The sequence below is a fragment of the Stylophora pistillata genome, chromosome 12 (assembly GCF_964205215.1).
Source record: "Stylophora pistillata chromosome 12, jaStyPist1.2, whole genome shotgun sequence".
Classification (NCBI taxonomy): Eukaryota; Metazoa; Cnidaria; class Anthozoa; order Scleractinia; family Pocilloporidae; genus Stylophora; species Stylophora pistillata.
The window spans coordinates 1,191,763-1,210,568 of NC_142530.1; the positions used below are offsets into that span (position 1 = coordinate 1,191,763).

Below are 18,806 nucleotides of genomic sequence, written 5' to 3' on the forward strand. Positions count from 1 at the left end.
GATGTTATTGGCTGTAAGACTCAAGTAACGTAAGTCGGTCGTGATTGGTCTGTTTCGGTCTGTGGGTAAAGTTAGGTTGTTCTTTTTCGGTCGTTTGTGATGTTTATGTCGTGAATGAGTCGTTTGTATGGGGCGGGTAGTTGTTGACATCTGTTTAGGGGAGTCTGTTCTTAGTTAGTAAACCAACTTTCCAGAGTCAGTCGTTGAAAATAGTCAGTGCTGTAGGTTAGGCATTGCTATGATAAAAAGAAGTGTTACTTGAGTCAAAAATGCCATTTTGAGAACAGAAAAGAGTATCATTCAGGCCTGTTATTTATGGAAGAGGTGTTTGAGATGAACTTCCAGAGTTCTCTACCATTTTCCACTAATTTTGAGGTTGTTAAACTCTTTATAAGTTGGAAACCACAGTGATTTGGATAAAAATTTGAAACTATCATCAAACACTTTATAGTGCCTTTCTCCCTTCTCTTCAGGCTCAAATCCTTCCTAGACACTTTGTCTCATACATGCTTTACATGCATTAAACATCAGTGTTTGTTCACCGACTTTCCTCTTACTTAAAGATTCTAATTATAGCATGTTTTGCCCGTTTTGTTTTTTTATGTAAAGCTGACCAGCCCCCACCACCACCTCAAAAGGTAACTATAATTTAATTGTTGTTTTATAGGAGAGATTCTTTGAAAGTTTGGACAAAATGTGTTGTCCACGTGGTAACATTTAATTCAGTTTGCTAAGGGCCACAATGATCACTTTTCTGACCCGACCTACAGGCTTGGCAACAAGTTTTTGTACTCTCTATATTTTCCAATTCATATTTCTCCCAAAGAGTTTGTATCACTTCTTTTTCCAAAGATGAAAAAAGTCAGGCGTTCATAGTGCCCCTAGGGAGACACACCTGTCTAAACATTCCCTTCGGCACAATACACATATAGCTTTGTCTATACAACAAAAACAACCTTGTATCAATTAATGGAAGCTTTTCAAAGAACAAAAGTAATCATTTCAGCTGTAGTTGCAAGGACTAATTTCTCTTAGGTGGAAATGTTGTTTGATTTCCAGACGCCAAAGATTTCTGGATGGAGGTGATTTGACTTCCGGTCTAGTTCTCACTGGCAACCTCTACGGTCTAATTTTAATATTTTGTCTTTCTCAGATAGGGCCCCCTGGCGACCCTGGACCGAAAGGAGATAAGGTAACTGGATTTTAATTACCTGTAATCATTCCATAGCAAATATTTCGTGACATTTTACGCTCCAAACAATCACTTTCTCATTTTGCGTTGGCGAATGCTGGTCCATATATATATTCAGCAGCTTTACATTATTTAGTACGCTGTATAAGAGTACTTACAGTGTATCTAATAGGTGCAAGTTACGATGGTCACTCAAGGATGGAATTTTGACAGGAGGAGCTCTTTAGATTTAGTGCTTCAACTTATCTTCAATGGATTATTTTGCCATTCAATTAACTCCAAAGATTATTTAGTCTCTGCACGTGTTATCCCAGGCACATATGTAGTGTTAAGCTGTTATGATATCGAAGAATCAAGTTTACCTTTGTGAGTATCAATTTTGCGTCTTGCCGAAATTAATAAGAAATGATATAAGAAGTGTGAATGTATGGCAGAGATCATGGATGGTGATCTTGAAAGTGAATGGGTGAACTCAGGGCCTGAACCTGGAGTGTCCTCTTTATTCGCTGCATTGTTTCTAATAGGAATTGATTGGATCTTAGCCAATAAGCAAGCCAATGCTTGTACATAATTACTTAATGATTCATTTTGATGTTTTTAGGGAGATCAAGGAGATGCTGGAGAACAAGGACCACAGGGCTTGAGAGGGGATGCGGTAGGAGATACCTAAAGAGAAAGGATAAATAAATAACCTACACAAATGTATGCCTGGAGAGTGGAAAGCTATAGAAGTTAAGAGGGGTTATTTGCAAAATTCAGGCTCTAAACTTGTGATTTTTATTTTCCATCTTTGCCAAAAATAGTAATAAAGACAAAAACGACTTTTATGTCAGTATCAATTTCTTAAATTTATTTATATCTTGGAACTGAAATGTTATTCCTGGAAAATGCTTTCCAACTTTTAGGCTGCCATATTTCAACTTAGAGAAACTTGAGTGGGGAGTTCCGTAATCACTAACCTTGGTCAATGATAGTGTTCTTTACTGTTTTAATGAAGAAACTTTTATACAGAGCAAGTTTGATTCATTCACATTATTTTGGAACATTGGTGGTGTTAACCCAATGAAAGAAATTAGGTTCAAGAATTGATTACTATTTTTTTGCATTAGGTTTCAAAAAAGAACTTTTAAATTCTTGTTCACATTTAGTAATACAACAGACAACTTAATTCTACATATGCTTGATTAAAATTTCTGATAAACTAAACTTTTTGGTTAGCTCCTTCTCCTTGGTGCTGATTCAGCTTAATAAACATTAGCAATAGCTTGCTTGAAGGGCAAACTGATTTTTCCATTTTCATCTCACCCTGGGCTGTGAATAAATCAGAGATAAGAAGACCAGGAGACAACAGTAGTTGGCCAGGTTATTGAGTGGTTGCCATGCATGTTGTTTTGTTTGATTACACTCGGACTGGAAAATAATAAGTTAAAAAATGTTCCAGAATGCTAGAAGTTCTCATGACCCTTTTTTCATTTTCTTAAATCAGAATCAAATCAGAAATTTAAACCTGTTTATACTGATAAGTTATGCATGTAATTCTTGTAAATTCTGGGTAGACCAGTAATGGCTGCTGTACAAATATCTTCAATGCTATTTCAATGATTGTAGGATTTTTCACAACTAATTATGGTAAAATTAGGTGATAGGGGCAAGCTAAAGATGGCAGACAAACAAGCCATTCTGTCTCAAGATTATTACCAGCCTTTCCTTAAACCAATCACTTATTTGTCACTTTAATGCTGCCATTTTTATGCAAACAGGGTCCTAATGGATTGGATGGTCTTAAAGGTGTTAGGGGCCCTCAAGGCCCTCCAGGGCCTCCAGGACCTCCAGGGCCCATCGTAACAGTTCCTCCTGATGGCGGACCTGGCCCAGATGAAGGTGGACCAGACCCAATTAGTATCGTTAGTGAGGTAACCATGTCAATATCTGAATTACTGTGTATTGTTAAACTTGGTGTTTTTCTGTTTTTTTTTTTAAAGAGCTTTGTAAAATGTGAAATTGAGTGGTTCTTTTGGCTATAATTGGGCAATGAGGAAATAGGTTCTGCTCTCTTTGGTTCTCTTTGTGAGATCAATGAAGTACTGTAACTGTATTTATCTGGATGTATAAACCAAACAATTTTTACACAAATTAAAACTAAAGTTGAGCAAAATTTGAGACAAAGAGAGGGTTCAGGTGTATAAATGGGAACTGGTGGATTGTCAGGGAAGCCTAATGAGATGGGTGGGTAGCCTTGCACCCTGTTCAGGGGGGGAGTAGTAATACTCGATTGCTTCATGCGCATGAAAACTGTGGCTAGATGGGCCACTTGGCTCTAGTGTAGACTTAACCCTTTAACTATTAGTTGATCTCATACCAAATTCCCCAAACTAAATTCTCCAAGCTACCTCTCTGGTATGAGATCAACTAATAATCCCCTTATTGATATTTTTTCTTTATTCTCATCACTTGTCTGCTTGATATTGTATTGATATTGTAAGGAGAAATTCGGTCTTGGTCACTCATGGGAGTTAAGGGTTTGGCCGCCTCCCGGTTACTCATGGTCTTAAAATAAGTGAGGAGAATTTGCTACTTTTCTATAATATCAAGAAATGGATAGAGATATTCTAGTCTTTGTGGATAAGGATGAATAAACAATAGGCCCCGTCTCCTGCAGGGTTAGGGGTAGGAGATGTTAATTTCCCATGCATGAGATTACTGTGTGGTGGATGTCCTCCCCTGGGGTGGGATGGGTGGGTGTTGCTCGGCATATCAGCATGTATTGCTAGGGGCCTAATCAGCCTGTACAACCCGAGTTGAAATAAAGTTACCTACCTAAACTTGCATTATAAGAATTGTATTGCAGACAGTAAGGAGAATTACAAACAAAATCTTAGCAATGAAAGGGTTGAGCTTCTGGCTTACCTTCAACTGGTTTGCACCGTGTCTTTTAGACAATTCCCTTTTTCAGCTTGAAGGGTAATCTTTTTCATTGACCCTTTGATTTTTTTTGTATCTTTTAAGATTCGCAGCCAAGATTCCAAAGGACCAATAGGAATAATCCAAACAGTTAAAGGAGAACGAGGAGTAGATGTAAGTTACGTCAGTTGTCATGATTCTGATAGTGATTCTCCCTTCACATTCTAATATGCAACCTTGTAAATTAGTGGGGAGAATTTGATTTGTAATCAGGATGACACCATCTGGCTGATAATATGTTGCTCTCTTCCTCCCCTGTGCAGTGAATGATACTTTGAAAGTGTACAGAGAAGTTACTTGTCAAACAGTTGTTGGGGTTCAAAGCTGTTGTTTATTAGCAATTAGTGTTTGAATTAAAGTAATACAGAGGAGCACTTGCTCAACAAATTGATTTGATGTTTTAACTTTGTGGATTGCATAAAAATTATGAATTTCATATTTAGGTGGGGTCTTCCTTGTAACCTTTAAGCTGGGACATGTTGACATGCCATATTAAATCTGAGGTCCACCTTACTTTATAAATTAATTGTTTGCTATTATAATTAGTGATTCTGTTTTTAATTGATTTTATTACTCTGTTGGCATGTTTGCCTTAAAAAAAAGATGAATTCCCCCCCCTTCTCTCATAAGTCTGCTTAAAACTCCCAAGATCTGATTGTTAGTTCTTCCCTCGCGCTGCTACGAATTTCCATGTAAATAGTCCATTTTACAGTTGTGTGCTTGGTTGCCAAGCCTTTGAGTGGGAGTTAAGCTGGGGTTGACCTTGTTATGATACAAACCTTGCTGCCTTTCAAATGTAAATGACTTTGTTATCATGCTAAGTAGATACAGGTCTCTATCACAACAAGGTCACCTTCAGCCTCACTCTGAATCAAAGGCTTGGCAACTAATTACACAACTGTAAAATGGCCTATTATAGTTTCAAGAGTTTGATGTAAGATAAGATAATTTCTACCTGACGTACATGTATGGATACTTACAGGGACAAGTTGCACATTAGTCACTTCTGGTAATTAAAGGGTTATTAAAGTAAAGAATAGTCGATGGTTTTCGATTGTTATTTTTGGATTCATTCTTAGGGTCCCCCTGGTTTAAGAGGATCTCCTGGTTTAAGAGGGCAAGAGGTAAGTTTAACCCTTTAATACAACCTAATTAACTTCAGTATGCATTGACTCCATACTGTTTTCTACACATTTCCTAAGGTAACAATTAATAGCGTCTTTCATTGGTGATCATTTCCTTTATATATTCTTGTGATCTTGATGTGTGATTCAGGGGTGATATTGTGAAGAGAATTATCTGCTTTAAACGCTGATGGTCAAAGGGCTAACAGTTTTGAGCAAGCAGTGTTGGTAGTGGGATGGGGGTATAGAAAACATTGCTGGGGCAAAGGGGGAAGAGGATATAGGAAACATGGGAGAAATGCAAATATGAAATCAAAACAGTTGTTCAATTTTAATCTCTGCAGTTCCATTTTTTTTAATGAAGGGTGCTAGTGAGTAAGGGGGAACGGAACGGGGAAAGCAGGGTATGGAGAAGTAGGGGACTCTCAATCCCCCTGTCCTACCATGTATTGAACCCGCTGCATCATGTATGATAATTTTCAATTCCAATTTGCAATTTGTCCATCTGATATTTCAAAAGTTTTGAAATTTGATTACCTTTTACACAAAGAAATATTAGCCACATCTCGGTTATTAGCCTATTACCATGTAAAGCAATAAATTTAATATGCTCTTTCTTTGTAGGGAGAACCTGGAGCTCCTGGAGCAATAGGTCCCCCAGGAGCAACTGGCAAACCAGTGAGTTTAACATGTGATCAATTCCTCTATTCTTGTGACCATAATGTTTGATTTACGTGTGATACTGTTACGAGAAGTTTGTTGTTGCTGAATGGTTAAAAAATCATGTTTTGACTGAGTAGTGCCTGAATCTGTCATCAATGATTGATAGAGAAATGAACTAGGAATGAAATTCAACCCTGAATCCGTTTTGTTTAAGACTTAGTAAGAGAAAACCAAAATTATGTGTGCTGGGCAGGGTTGTTATTGGGAAATATAGTAGACCTATGATCTTATTTGAGTTGGCAGCTGTACTGAATTACTGTAAATCTAACAAGTCCCTTGGGAGGGTTAATTTATTTCAGGTAGTTTGGGGGGATGGCTTATTGGGGGAAGGGGCTTATTAATTTAGCTGGATATTCACTACCGAAATACAAAAGGATATGATGTAACCTATTTATTAACAATTTGTTCTCATTTTATTTATCGTACCTACTGACATGGAGTGTGAGGTTTCAGATCTTTCTTTAAAGAGGGGGGCTTGTTATATTAGAGGGGGGTGGCTTATTAGAGGGAGGTGGCTTATTAGAGGGGGGTGGCTTATTAGAGGGGGTGGCTTATTAAAGGGGGAGTGGCTTATTAGAGGGGGTTGGCTTATTAGAGGGAGGTGGCTTATTAGAGGGGGTGGCTTATTAGAGAGGGGTGGCTTATTAGAGGGGGTGGCTTATTAGAGGGAGGTGGCTTATTAGAGGGGGTGGCTTATTAGAGAGGGGTGGCTTATTAGAGAGAAGTGGCTTATTAGAGGGAGGTGGCTTATTAGAGGGAGGTGGCTTATTAGAGGGAGGTGGCTTATTAGAGAGGGGTGGCTTATTAAAGGGGGAGTGGCTTATTAGAGGGGGTTGGCTTATTAGAGGGAGGTGGCTTATTAGAGAGGGGTGGCTTATTAGAGGGGGTGGCGTATTAGAGGGGGTGGCTTATTAGAGGGAGGTGGCCTATTAGAGGGAGGTGGCTTATTAGAGGGAGGTGGCTTATTAGAGGGGGTGGCTTATCAGAGGAGGGTGGCTTATTAAAGGGAGGTGGCTTATTAGAGGGGGATGGCTTATTAGAGGGGGGTGGCTTATTAGAGGGGGTGGCTTATTAGAGGGAGGTGGCTTATTAGAGGGGGGTGACTTATTAGAGAGGGGTGGTTTATTAGAGGGGGTGGCTTATTAGAGGGAGGTAGCTTACTAGAGGGGGGTGGCTTATTAGAGAGGGGTGGCTTATTAGAGGGGGGTGGCTTATTAGAGGGGGTGGCTTATTAGAGGGAGGTCGCTTATTAGAGGAGGGTGGCTTATTAGAGAGGGGTGGCTAATTAGAGGGGGGTGGCTTATTAGAGGGGGTGGCTTATTAGAGGGAGGTGGCCTATTAGAGGGAGGTGGCTTATTAGAGAGGAGTGGCTTATTAGAGGGAGGTGGCTTACTAGAGGGGGTAGCTTATTAGAGGGAGGTGGCTTATTAGAGGAAGGTGGCTTATTAGAGAGGGGTGGCTTATTAGAGGGGGTGGCTTATTAGAGGAGGGTGGCTTATTAGAGGGGGTTGGCTTATTAGAGGGGGGTGGCTTATTAGAGGGGGGTGGCTTATTAGAGGGGGTGGCTTATTAAATGGGGGGTGGCTTATTAGAGGGGGGTGGCTTATTAGAGAGGGGTGGCTTATTAGAGGGGGATTGCTTATTAGAGGGGGTTGGCTTATTAGGGGGAGGTGGCTTATTAGAGGGGGGTGGCTTATTAGAGGGAGGGGCTTAACAGGGGATTTATGGCATGCTTGTGTAGGAAAGATGGACCCACCCTTCTTGGGTGGGTCTAGGGGCATACCTCCCCTTCCCCAAATTTGACGTTTGGTCATTTTTGGTCCTTACTGGTATACTACCATTGCCTTAGGCCAATATTTCCCAGAATGGCCCTCATTCTTGGTTAATAATAAGTTGTTTTTTGAATGAAATCTCAGGGACAAGCAGGTCCACCAGGCAGCTCAGGTGAACCAGGAATGAATGGGGCAGATGTAAGTGACTCAGTTTTTGTGAGCGATGTATCAGAGAATGCCTCATGCACTAACAGAGCTCTCAAGTTGATTAGCAAACAGCAAGACATTGCCTGTGTTGCTTACCTCTGGGGGGAAGAGGCAGTATAGGGCATGCTTCTCTGAAAATTTGTGAAAAAATGAAGTAGCTATTATCAGTGGTTTCAAAACAAGCCGGTGACTGCCGGAGTTCCGCCGGCTACTTGATGGTATGTTGCTGGCTACTCTGGTCACAACAGTCTGCTTGTGACAAACAATCTCGCGTACTTCAAAGCAGCCTACTTTTCCAGAGTCGGCCACCAGCTACTTCAAAACATTTTGAAACCCCTGTATTATATTATAGATGTGCATTTCTTTATTCTGTGTGAGAATTTCCATAATTTGTTGGAAAGTGTTCTAAGTGAGAACATAGGGAGTGAGGAGTAAATTGTATTTAGAATATAATATAGATAGATGTAAGGAGAAATTAGAGGCTGGTCACTCTTAGAGGTTCCAGGTTTTAACTAGCCATGTGCGCTAGGTATGTCTCCCAAAAATAAAACAAACAATTAACCACATTCTTCTCAGCCACAACCATAATTGTAGGTTCCCATGGCCAGTAGAAAAAAAGGATCATGTTCACTGTAGGTGCCCTTGACTGATAAAATTATCAGTAGATATATTGGTGCTCTTGACTAATGTATCGGTTGATATATCAGTTGAGAGTTGGTCGATACTTGACTGATATGTCAGTAGACATTTGGTCGACACTCGTTCCACACTTGCTTGACACTTGCCCAACTCTTGGTCAATACTTGACTGATATGTCGGTTGACATTTGGTTGACACTTGTTCCACACTTGCTTGACACTTGCTTGACACTTGCCCAACTCTTGGTCAATACTTGACTGATATGTTGGTTGACACTTGGTTGACACTCGTTCCACACTTGCTTGACACTTGCCCAACTCTTGGTCGATACTTGACTGATATGTCGGTTGAAATTTGGTTGACACTCGTTCCACACTTGCTTGACACTTGCCCAACTCTTGGTCGATACTTGACTGATATGTCGGTTGAAATTTGGTTGACACTCGTTCCACACTTGCTTGACACTTGCCCAACTCTTGGTCGATACTTGACTGATATGTTGGTTGACATTTGGTTGACACTCATTCCACACTTGCTTGACACTTGCCCAACTCTTGGTCGTTACTTGACTGATATGTCGGTTGAAATTTGGTTGACACTTGTTCCACACTTGCTTGACACTTGCCCAACTCTTGGTCGATTAAGTTGGCTGATACTTGGTTGAGACTTGGTCAATTAATTAAGTTGGTAGATAGTTGATGGTCGATGTGTCGACCCACATATTGACTGACCATCCATCGTGTGTTGACCAAGTGTTGACTGAGTGTTGACCGACCTATTGGTTCAGTATTGACCGATATATTGGTCGAGAGCACCTACAGTAAACATGATGTGAAAAAATGTTAGGTGACTAATTTTAAGCAGAAGTCAGCAACTTGATGATCTGTCTTGGACAGCAATGTTTTTAAGCTGCAACGACTTTTAAATTTTATTAGTAGCCCACTCTTTACATGTTCTTTTGGGAATTATATAATAGATGTGTTCAGAAGCGAAACGGAAAATCAAAACAAACATGTTTATTCCAACACGGAAAACTGTAAACTCATGGTAAATGACAATGACCATTAAACAAACTGCCACTCAATAAAACTACAAAACTTTTCACCTCTTCTGTAAGAAAATTGCACACATCAAAAATAAAAAGGTCCGTGTAATTTGCTTACGATAATTATTATTAACCTACGTAATGACCCACAGCATGGGCACACGAGTGGCATGCACACAAGTTTGTTAGATAGATACTTTATTATAAACACCTCGCAGCCATAGGCTGAGTTAGGAATATTTGCAAATACAGATGATAAAAAAGGAGGTATAAAATATTACAGCTTCGTCATGAAGAAAGAAGGAAAATTATCTACATCTTATAAATATGGCTAAAAATAAAACTGTTCTTCAAGCGCTTGGTTTTGCATATGGGGAGAGTGAAATCACTTTTGTGCCTCAGTGCGTATCTACAACTCTTCCTTTGGGGGAGGACGCTGTGGAGTCTATGGGTGGGGTTACGGACTATCTCATCAAACAGATTGGTTGAAATTTTTTCCCTCCTCTTGTGAAGTTTCGGTAGGCCAGCTGTTTCTAGTGCTACACTATATGACAGGTCAGGATAGATGATTCTGAGTGCTCTTCTTTGGATCCATTCCAAATCTTCGCTGATGTAGTTTGGTAGAGAACGGTGGAATACAGGACTTGCGTATTCCAAAATGGGCTTAATACATGTTACATAGAATTGCACAAGTTTGCTTGGTGCAACTCCGGATCTCTTGAGTTGTCTCAAAAAAAGAGAGACAAGAGGAACATTTTCTACTTATTTGAGAGGTGTGCATGTTCCACTTTAAATCGTGGCTAATGGTCACGCCTAGCAATTTGGCACTGGTGACTAATTCAAGGGGTTTGCCATTTAGGACTAGGGGTTCAAAATCGTTTAATATCTTCTTAACAAGATGTTAGACTCCAAACTTAAGTTCACTTCACCAGATGTTAGATCTTTTAGATATTTTTTTGCTATTGTTGCTCTATCCTGAAAGTTGCTTGTTACTGTAATTTCCGGATGTTTACCCGCACCGCTGATTATCCGCACCAGCCGATTATTGCATATGGCAAAAAAAAGTCAACAGATTACCTGCACTGGTGGATAACCTTCACCTTAAAAACAAAGAACATTTGTACAAAAAGGCTCCAGAGTTCACAACGTTTCACACTCGACAAAATGTGAATTCATGGCCACATTTTGTGCGAGCAATTGTTGAATGCCATGAATTGTTGATTTCTCAAAAAAATCGATATCTTTGGATCTACTGGGCTTAACAAGTCCCTTAAAACAGGAAAATTCTCTTCAGCTCATGCTAGTGTTAACTGGATTAAATTTGTTACTGATGCGCCGAATACCCTTGGATTTTTTTTGTCACCATCAGGTTTTGTTTACACGTGTGCCGATAAATTAAGGGTGTGGACAAAACCTGGCCTAGGCCATGGCCTACCCTGTGGCCTACCCTGTGGCCTACCTTGTGGCCTACCGGTGGTCAGATTTTTAAAAGGATAGCATTGCTGGAAACTTTTCAACGTTTTCCTGAGTACTGTCTTACCAACGACTTTCTTCTGCTGTTGTGGTGGCCACATTCCGATCAAAATTTCTTAACCTTCTGATAGAATAAGGAAATTGAGGTACAGAAGCCGGTTGAATGCAACTTTTGGGCAAACATCATCATATCAGCTCTCCTTTCAAATTAGTGCAATACTGGCCCTTTCTTTGGAAAAGCATGTAAAGTTTGCGAAATGTTTACGATGGTGATGCGTGCGTATGTTACCAACTGACAGCCTGCATCATAAAGCCGTCATTTTGTATATCCTCTGCGACCACGCAATATTGGCCTCTCCTCTCCCCTCCCCCTTAACCTACCATTATGGTTGAGTGCTGTGATATTTGCAGTGATTTATTCCCTCAGACGTTGGAAATCGTGTTAGCGACCTCTTAGTATACCCTTTTCAGAGACAGATAATTGTACACCAGCGTATTCATTCGACTCTTACTGATTTTATTTTTATGTTCTTAAAAATCTGACCATCGGTAGGCCATAGGGTAGGCCATAGGGTAGGCCACAGGGTAGGCCACAGGGTGGGCCATGGCCTATAGGCCAGGTTTTGTCCACACCCCGATAAAAATTTGTTTGTCGCGCAACTAATTGTGTGTCAGGAAATGACCTCGAGTCAGCATCATGTTTTCGTGCCACTTTGTGACACTCTTAATACAATAAAATTAATTTGAGAGGTGAAAATGCAGGTAAGTGAGAATTTTTTTCAATTCAACTACCAATAGATTTCAAAATTGTCTCATAACCTGCACCTCCCTATTACCCTCAGTGGCATGTGTTTAAGGCAAAATCAACAGATTACCCGTGAGTAAACAGCCAGAAATTACAGTAATAGCTGTAGATGCATGGTAGGGTGTATTGCAAAAGCTTGGAAACTTACTTTTAATTTTACAATTATATGTAGCTAATTAAGGTCTTAATGAAAACTGTTATAATTAATTTTTAATATCACAGAGATGATATTTAAAAATATCATCCCTGCAGGGTTACACTTAACATTTGTTATTTTAACAAACTGTAGGGTATACCTGGACCTGCAGGTCAAGCGGGGGACAGTGGACAACAAGGAATACAAGTAAGATGAATCATTGATAATTAATGTTTAATTTTAAAAATGTTAAACAAAGTACATTTGTCCTGTCTGACTGTGTGGTCAATCTTGGTGTGGTTTGACACCCTACTGTGAGCCTTCTTCAGGAGATACTGACAGTGAAGTCCACTTGTTGCCAGTTGCCTGTACATGTAGTCTACAGTTTTACTTTTGGGGGAAATTTGTCCCATTCACCAATTTTGTGGAGGACCTTTAAGCTCTTTTGGGGACATGCTGTTTTTCTTTTTTAGGAATTATATAAATTAAGCCACTCTAAGTAGATGCAAAAATTATTTGTAAATAGCGACCAACAGGAGAAAACAATTTAACTGAGTTGCTTTAAAAAAGCACTTCAGGCATTTTGTAGGAGTTTGAATTGGTGCATTCATTTTAGTACTGAGTTGTTACTGTTTGAGAACATTAATAGTCCATTTTACAGTTGTGTGCTTGGTTGCCAAGCCTTTGAATAGGAGTGAGGCTAGGGTTGACCTTAATTGTTATGATACAAACCTTGCTGCCTTTCAAATGTAAATCACTTTGTTATCATGCTAAGTAGATACAGTTCTCTATCACAACAAGGTCACCTTCAGCCTCACTCTGAATCAAAGGCTTGGCAACTAAGTACACAACTGTAAAATGGCCTATTGAAAACAATCTACTGTAAGCTATCGTAACCATAACCATGAATTAATAATTCTATCATCTTCACTTTGGCACACACATTTCATATTTACTTCTTCTACTCATATTCACACTGCTGCCTCCTATCATATGTTGTCAAGATGAGTGAGTATATGTGTAACAATAGAATTTTGATCTTGCATGACCCTGCAGTTTTGACCCAATGTTTCCCAGCACTACTGATTGTTTTTTTTTTTTTGCGGAGTAATTAGTAATTCGACTTTCGCACTTGATACACAGTTCAGTTCTCTTCTTTTGTGATTTGTGGAATGTAGCCACTGAGACGGTATGTTTTCAATTCTTGCTGTGACACTATGGAAGACAGCAGAAAGCAATAAACATCTCAATCATTTCAGGAATGTGTGTGATATAAAACAAGTTTTTCCTTGCAGAAATATCTTAATAGGTGTAATCACTGCATCATAGAACTTAGGAGAGAATTTTCTTAATTGAAGAGAGAGCATTTTACCTTTTAAATCAGCAAATTATGTAGATCTGATGATATAACTTTTTCAGTTTTTGCCTTATGTGACACCACAAAAGATGATAAACATCTCAAAATAATTTCATAGTGGCCTCCAACGACACAAACTTGAAATCAAAACTTTTCCTTCCAGAAATAGATGTAATCTGCATAATCATGATGATCCATATTTTAAATATTCTAAATGATGGGTTGTGCATAATGCAATCTACATTAATATAGCGTATTGAGCAAATTTTATTTCATATGTACTTCTGCTTTCCCTTTCTTGGGCACTTCATTCATACTCCAGTCCACACTGCACCACTTCTACCTTTTTTAGATATATTCCTCATTGCACTCTCTATGAGCAGCATTCTATATTCAACTTTAGATACATTTAGTTTTCTGGAGTTAATTGATATATTGCAGTTTATAGTATTAAACATTTTTTGCCAATCTTACTTAACTATTAGGGACCTCCAGGTGTTCCAGGTGTCCGTGGTCTTTCTGGTGTAAAAGGAGATCGCGTAAGTTTTTGGGAGGCTGTTTTCAGTTGCATGCCTGAATAATATATTAAGACTCATAACAATAATTATTGTTTCTGTTTTTTTGTCTGAGAAAAGTATAAGTAAGTGGCTAGTTTGTCACAGCGTTTTGTTGGTGTGCAGAGACTGACCTTAGACTGAGAGATCAAGCTCTGGTTCTTCATCAGGAAATGGTGATTACAGGAAAAGTAAAGCAAAAGAAACATTTTCCTATTTAAAATAAAAAAAAGTCTCTGCCAGTAGGCCATTGAATTCTGGATAGAAATTAAGTGGTGAATTTTCTGACTTTTATTAATGAATTAACTCCCTTCACACTGAAACTTCTGCTTACAGTTTCAAGAAAAAATAATTTAAAGAAGCAGTCTATAAGTTTAAGAAGGAATTCCTTCTCTACACACCTGTTGCTTCTATTTGATATATATTATGATGACTTTTTTCTTAGGGAGAACAAGGAGGTCAAGGAGCCCCAGGCGACCGGGGTGAACCTGGTGGAGGGGTAATAAATTGTTTAATTTGCATTATTTTAAGGAGTTGTAAAGAGGTATAGAAATGGTATTTTAATGTGAGATTGAAGTATTTTTAATGCAGTTGGTAGCAGAGAATCCAACTTAGGGGTTTAGAGAAGAGATTTTCATCACATTCTTATTTCCAAATACTGTGGTAAGAGGAAAGGAATGGAAGAGATGGTGGTGGGGGGGGGGGGGGGGGAGGTGAGTTTAAAAACTAATCATTTCATGGTTGAAGTCTGTTGAAGTGTAATTCTGCTCATCATTTCAGTTAGATCTAAATCATTATGTTTACTAAATGTCACCTTTATCTTTAAATTTCTTTGCCAATGAATGAAACTTTTGATTATGTTGTAGGGATTTAGAGGTGAAAATGGTAGGCCTGGTGCAGATGGAGCACCGGTAAGTATTTGCAGAATGACTGAAGTGGTTATCTTCTTTTGTCAAATCCCTGGAATTTCATGCAAGAATCGGGCAATAGGTAAATTAATGGACAGCTGTGAAAAAGGAAGCTATGTTCAGGTGCATAAAGTACTATGTCCAATTACAAAATCCAGATGTCCCACTACCTGCCCCTGCTCCAAGCCTCAATGAAGCCACTGCAGATATTACTCTCAAGAAATTCCTCATTTGAGTACAAGTTTAATATATATAATTCTATTATTTTCTTCACAAGGGTGCCCAAGGACTTCGAGGACAAACTGGGGAAGCAGGGTCAATAGGAAATCCAGTAGGTTGAGTTTTAAGTTATTTGTTTATCTGTAGTTGTATCAAAGTCTTACAGAGTGAATGATTTTTGACTGTTCAAGCTTCGGGTTTCTTTAAACAACGATAATCCACTGTAACAAATATTTTGACATGAATGCGATGATATTTTTTCCAAAAGCACATGGGTGATTTCCCGGATGTTTTACGTAAAACATAGGCCCGCAATGGGAGCTACAAAGTTTTTGTATTTGTTTGAAACCAGTTTTGATCTTAGTAAGTAATTGACAATGTCCAAAATGTCCTGGAGCAGTTGTTATAGAAAGTCATGGATTAACTTCAACTTCCCCCAAAATGCTGCTATTGTGTATGAAGATGTGCAAACAATCTTTCTTTTTTGTGTTGTTTTAGGGATTACCTGGAGCTATAGGCACACCAGGCCCAGAGGGACCTGCTGTAAGTAAACTGCTCCCCTTTTTCTTTTGGTATAAATTATACTTATTAGTAATAAAATGTAGAGTAAATTACATTACACTTGATCAATGACACTTTCCAAGTTGATCTCTTTTGATAGGAATTATTTTGGTTGTAAAGTTTTCTAAAGGTAATGTGACTAATGCAGGTGGCATTAATGTAGCCCAGTATAATTTCTCCAGTGATTATAGAGATGTTTGCTCTGATTGGTCAAGGATTGTATCATATCTTTGCTATATATAATCACCTTGCATGAGTTTATAGCAGCTAGGGTGCTAAATTTCAAAATGGCTGCCTCGCATTTTGTCAATGTTAGAGGCAAGAAAATTTAAATGCGATAGAACAAAATACAGTTCTGAAGAACACAAAAGTTGCTACTAAGTTTGGTGCAAAACAATTCCTTTTTTGCTAATTGAATTAAATAAACTTGTTAAAATTCTGGTAGAAACTGGATGCTTATCTCGAAATGAGTAATCAAAACAATTGTAACAGAATTGTATTAACTTTGTCTCAGGGATTATTCAACATTAATATTCATTAATGAACCTTCAGTGAATTAATAATTGTTAATTTAAACATGGTAAGGTTTATTTGATTCTTCTCAAAGGGTGTTCCAGGAGAGACTGGAAATTCTGGAAGCAATGGAGCCCCTGGTGCCAAAGGTGACCAAGGTGCTCCAGGACCGGCTGGTCCAACTGGACGACAAGGGCCGCGGGGAGAGCCTGGAAAGGAAGGTCCTAAAGGAGATGCTGGACAAACGGGACAGCCTGGGGCTGAGGGCAGACCAGGCTACAAGGGTGATATGGTAATTAGAGTACCAGGAGTTATGGTTGTTTAATGATATTTAAAGCTAATGGTTGTATGATGATAAAGCTAAGTGCAGCTAATTTAATGCTCTCATTTTAAAAAATGAGAGCATTAAAATACATTTGGAATACATTGTAAGTACAGGTATCTGTAATTAATGTTGTCACCGCATTGTCAGTAAACGTTTCATTCTGGGATTGACAGACAGGAAGGCCAATGAGGATAACAGAATTGAAAGGCCAGCACCATTGGGTAGATTATAGTTTGGATATATCAACAAAGTTGAAGTGGTAAATTGGCCACTATAATGATTCCGAATGCTGACGTTTTGAGCGTTAGCCCTTCATTGGAGCGAATAGAGGAATTGTGGGTTGTGTGTGCTTTTAAAGGCAGAGAATGTAGCTACGTTATTGGTGGGAACATGGCAACGAGAAAAACAAGAATAAATTAGTGGAATGAAAAGCATTCGTTGATCCCTGTGGGATTTAGACTGCTGGTTTGAAAGATGATGGTTCCCTCAAGTGGTAGATTATAGTATTAACTATGAAGCCTCTTTTGACAGGGAGCAGCAGGAGCTATGGGACCACTTGGTGATATTGGACCAGAAGGAGCACCAGTATGTACTGCAATATTTAATCTATCATAATTAAATTGTTGATCTCCCTTCTGTCAGAATTTCTGATCACAATTTCAACTTCAGTGTTTTGTAACAAGTGTGTAATTAATATTGTAGTAAGCTGCTGCTATTAGTAAAAAACTGTAGATGTGTTGGTAACCCCCTTAAAATGTCAAACACTTCCCAGTACCAAACAATTAGAAGACACCATGTGTGTGCAGGTGTAATACGTGCAGATTGAGGTATATTAAGCAAAGGCCAGCTTTCAGTTTTGTTGTTAACAGAAATTGACTGACTTTCCTCTTTGCCCAAATATAAGTGACAACATACATTATTTCACAGAGTGCATCCCACAACATACTTAGGATAACTAACAAATACTACTTTTGACATCTGGACTTCTCGTTGCTGTCATTCTAGGGAAATCCCGGGTCACCTGGACAACCTGGAAGAAGGGGAGACTTGGTAATCTTTTTTGAAAACTTTTCAAAGTTTTTATGTGTTACAGACTCTATAGTTTCATTCATTAGGCTTTGGGTATTGCTTATACAATGTGTCTTTGGTCAAGTGAATTGATGAAATGTAGAATTTTCACATTTTTTTTTCATGAGATAAATTTCATGTGAACTGTGAATGAATTCCAAGCAAAGAAATGGTTCCCTCAAGTGGACTGGGTAGGAAATTTCTCTTGCTCCCGGCTCGTATCAGGCAGGCAGGCAGGCAGGCAGGCTGGGGTATCAATCTGTCAAGGCCTGAATTTTATGAGGCTTCTTTTCTGCAATTGCTTCAATTGCAGTACACTTGCTTGTCCAGATTGGTTACATTCAATCGGGAGCCAGCACTATATTCATATAGTCATGGCTCAATTTAATGTTCTGATTAAGCTGGCTTAAAAATCTGGATGTTCGATATTTTTTTTTTATCTTTTGACAGGGAGCACCTGGTCGCCCTGGAAAAAGAGGATCAGAAGGAGCCAAGGGTTCTGTAGTGAGTGCTAATGGACCTTTTTTTTTCACTGTTAATTAACACTCTAATAAGTCCCTCTCCCCAATAACCCCCTGTTTTCATAGCCCCTCAATAAATGCCATATCTAAGAAGCCTTCCACTTCTAGAAAGGTTTCTTCTCTAACAAGCCCCCTTCCCTAACCAGCCACCCTCTTTAATGAGCTCGCTCCAATCTACAAGTATGCTGCCCTTTGATAAGCCTTGAGCTTGGATTATAAGTCTCAAATAAGCCTCCTGTCTAGAACCCCCTCCCCCTTTCTACAACATGCCCCTCTTAATAAAACCTTCCTCCCAAAAGCCTGTGCTCTTTGATGAGCTCCCCTCTTTGATAAGTCTCTTTTGTGGAATTCTGGACCAGGTAGTTCAAAGCCAGGTTAAGATAACCAAGGGTTAGTGTGAAATTTGATTTCAGATCTGAAAGCTTTCAAAGAAGATTCAGCTAAATTCCACTTGTCTACAATTTGGTGATTGGATGTTCTATAGAGAATTGGAAAAATTATCCCAAAACGGCTTTTGATGAGATAAATAGAGAAACCTGGATTAAAATTTAACCCTGGGTTAGTGCTAATCAGCCTTTGAACAACCAGGCCCTGGTCTCTACATGTGGTCTTAATCTAATTAGAAGCTGTGAGATGTCCATACCTGCCTGCAGACTAAACAACCTGAAAAGACCGGCAAATTGCCTTTAGGATTTCATTGTTT

The 18,806-nt window shown here is 39.1% G+C and overlaps 1 protein-coding gene across 1 annotated transcript in view; it reads left to right on the forward strand.

Annotated features, from left to right (window-relative positions):
* LOC111320822 (uncharacterized) overlaps positions 1-18,806 on the forward strand; it is a 54,620-nt gene that overhangs the window by 2,593 nt on the left and 33,221 nt on the right. Inside the window, exons 2-19 of the mRNA XM_088739899.1 lie at positions 610-638; positions 1,154-1,192; positions 1,794-1,847; positions 2,953-3,105; positions 4,199-4,267; positions 5,233-5,277; positions 5,902-5,955; positions 7,917-7,970; positions 12,231-12,284; positions 13,920-13,973; positions 14,434-14,487; positions 14,855-14,899; positions 15,174-15,227; positions 15,614-15,658; positions 16,284-16,481; positions 17,046-17,099; positions 17,520-17,564; positions 18,033-18,086. Of these exons, the coding sequence (XP_088596025.1) occupies positions 610-638; positions 1,154-1,192; positions 1,794-1,847; positions 2,953-3,105; positions 4,199-4,267; positions 5,233-5,277; positions 5,902-5,955; positions 7,917-7,970; positions 12,231-12,284; positions 13,920-13,973; positions 14,434-14,487; positions 14,855-14,899; positions 15,174-15,227; positions 15,614-15,658; positions 16,284-16,481; positions 17,046-17,099; positions 17,520-17,564; positions 18,033-18,086 (1,154 nt within the window). The remainder of the gene's footprint in view (positions 1-609; positions 639-1,153; positions 1,193-1,793; positions 1,848-2,952; positions 3,106-4,198; positions 4,268-5,232; positions 5,278-5,901; positions 5,956-7,916; positions 7,971-12,230; positions 12,285-13,919; positions 13,974-14,433; positions 14,488-14,854; positions 14,900-15,173; positions 15,228-15,613; positions 15,659-16,283; positions 16,482-17,045; positions 17,100-17,519; positions 17,565-18,032; positions 18,087-18,806) is intronic.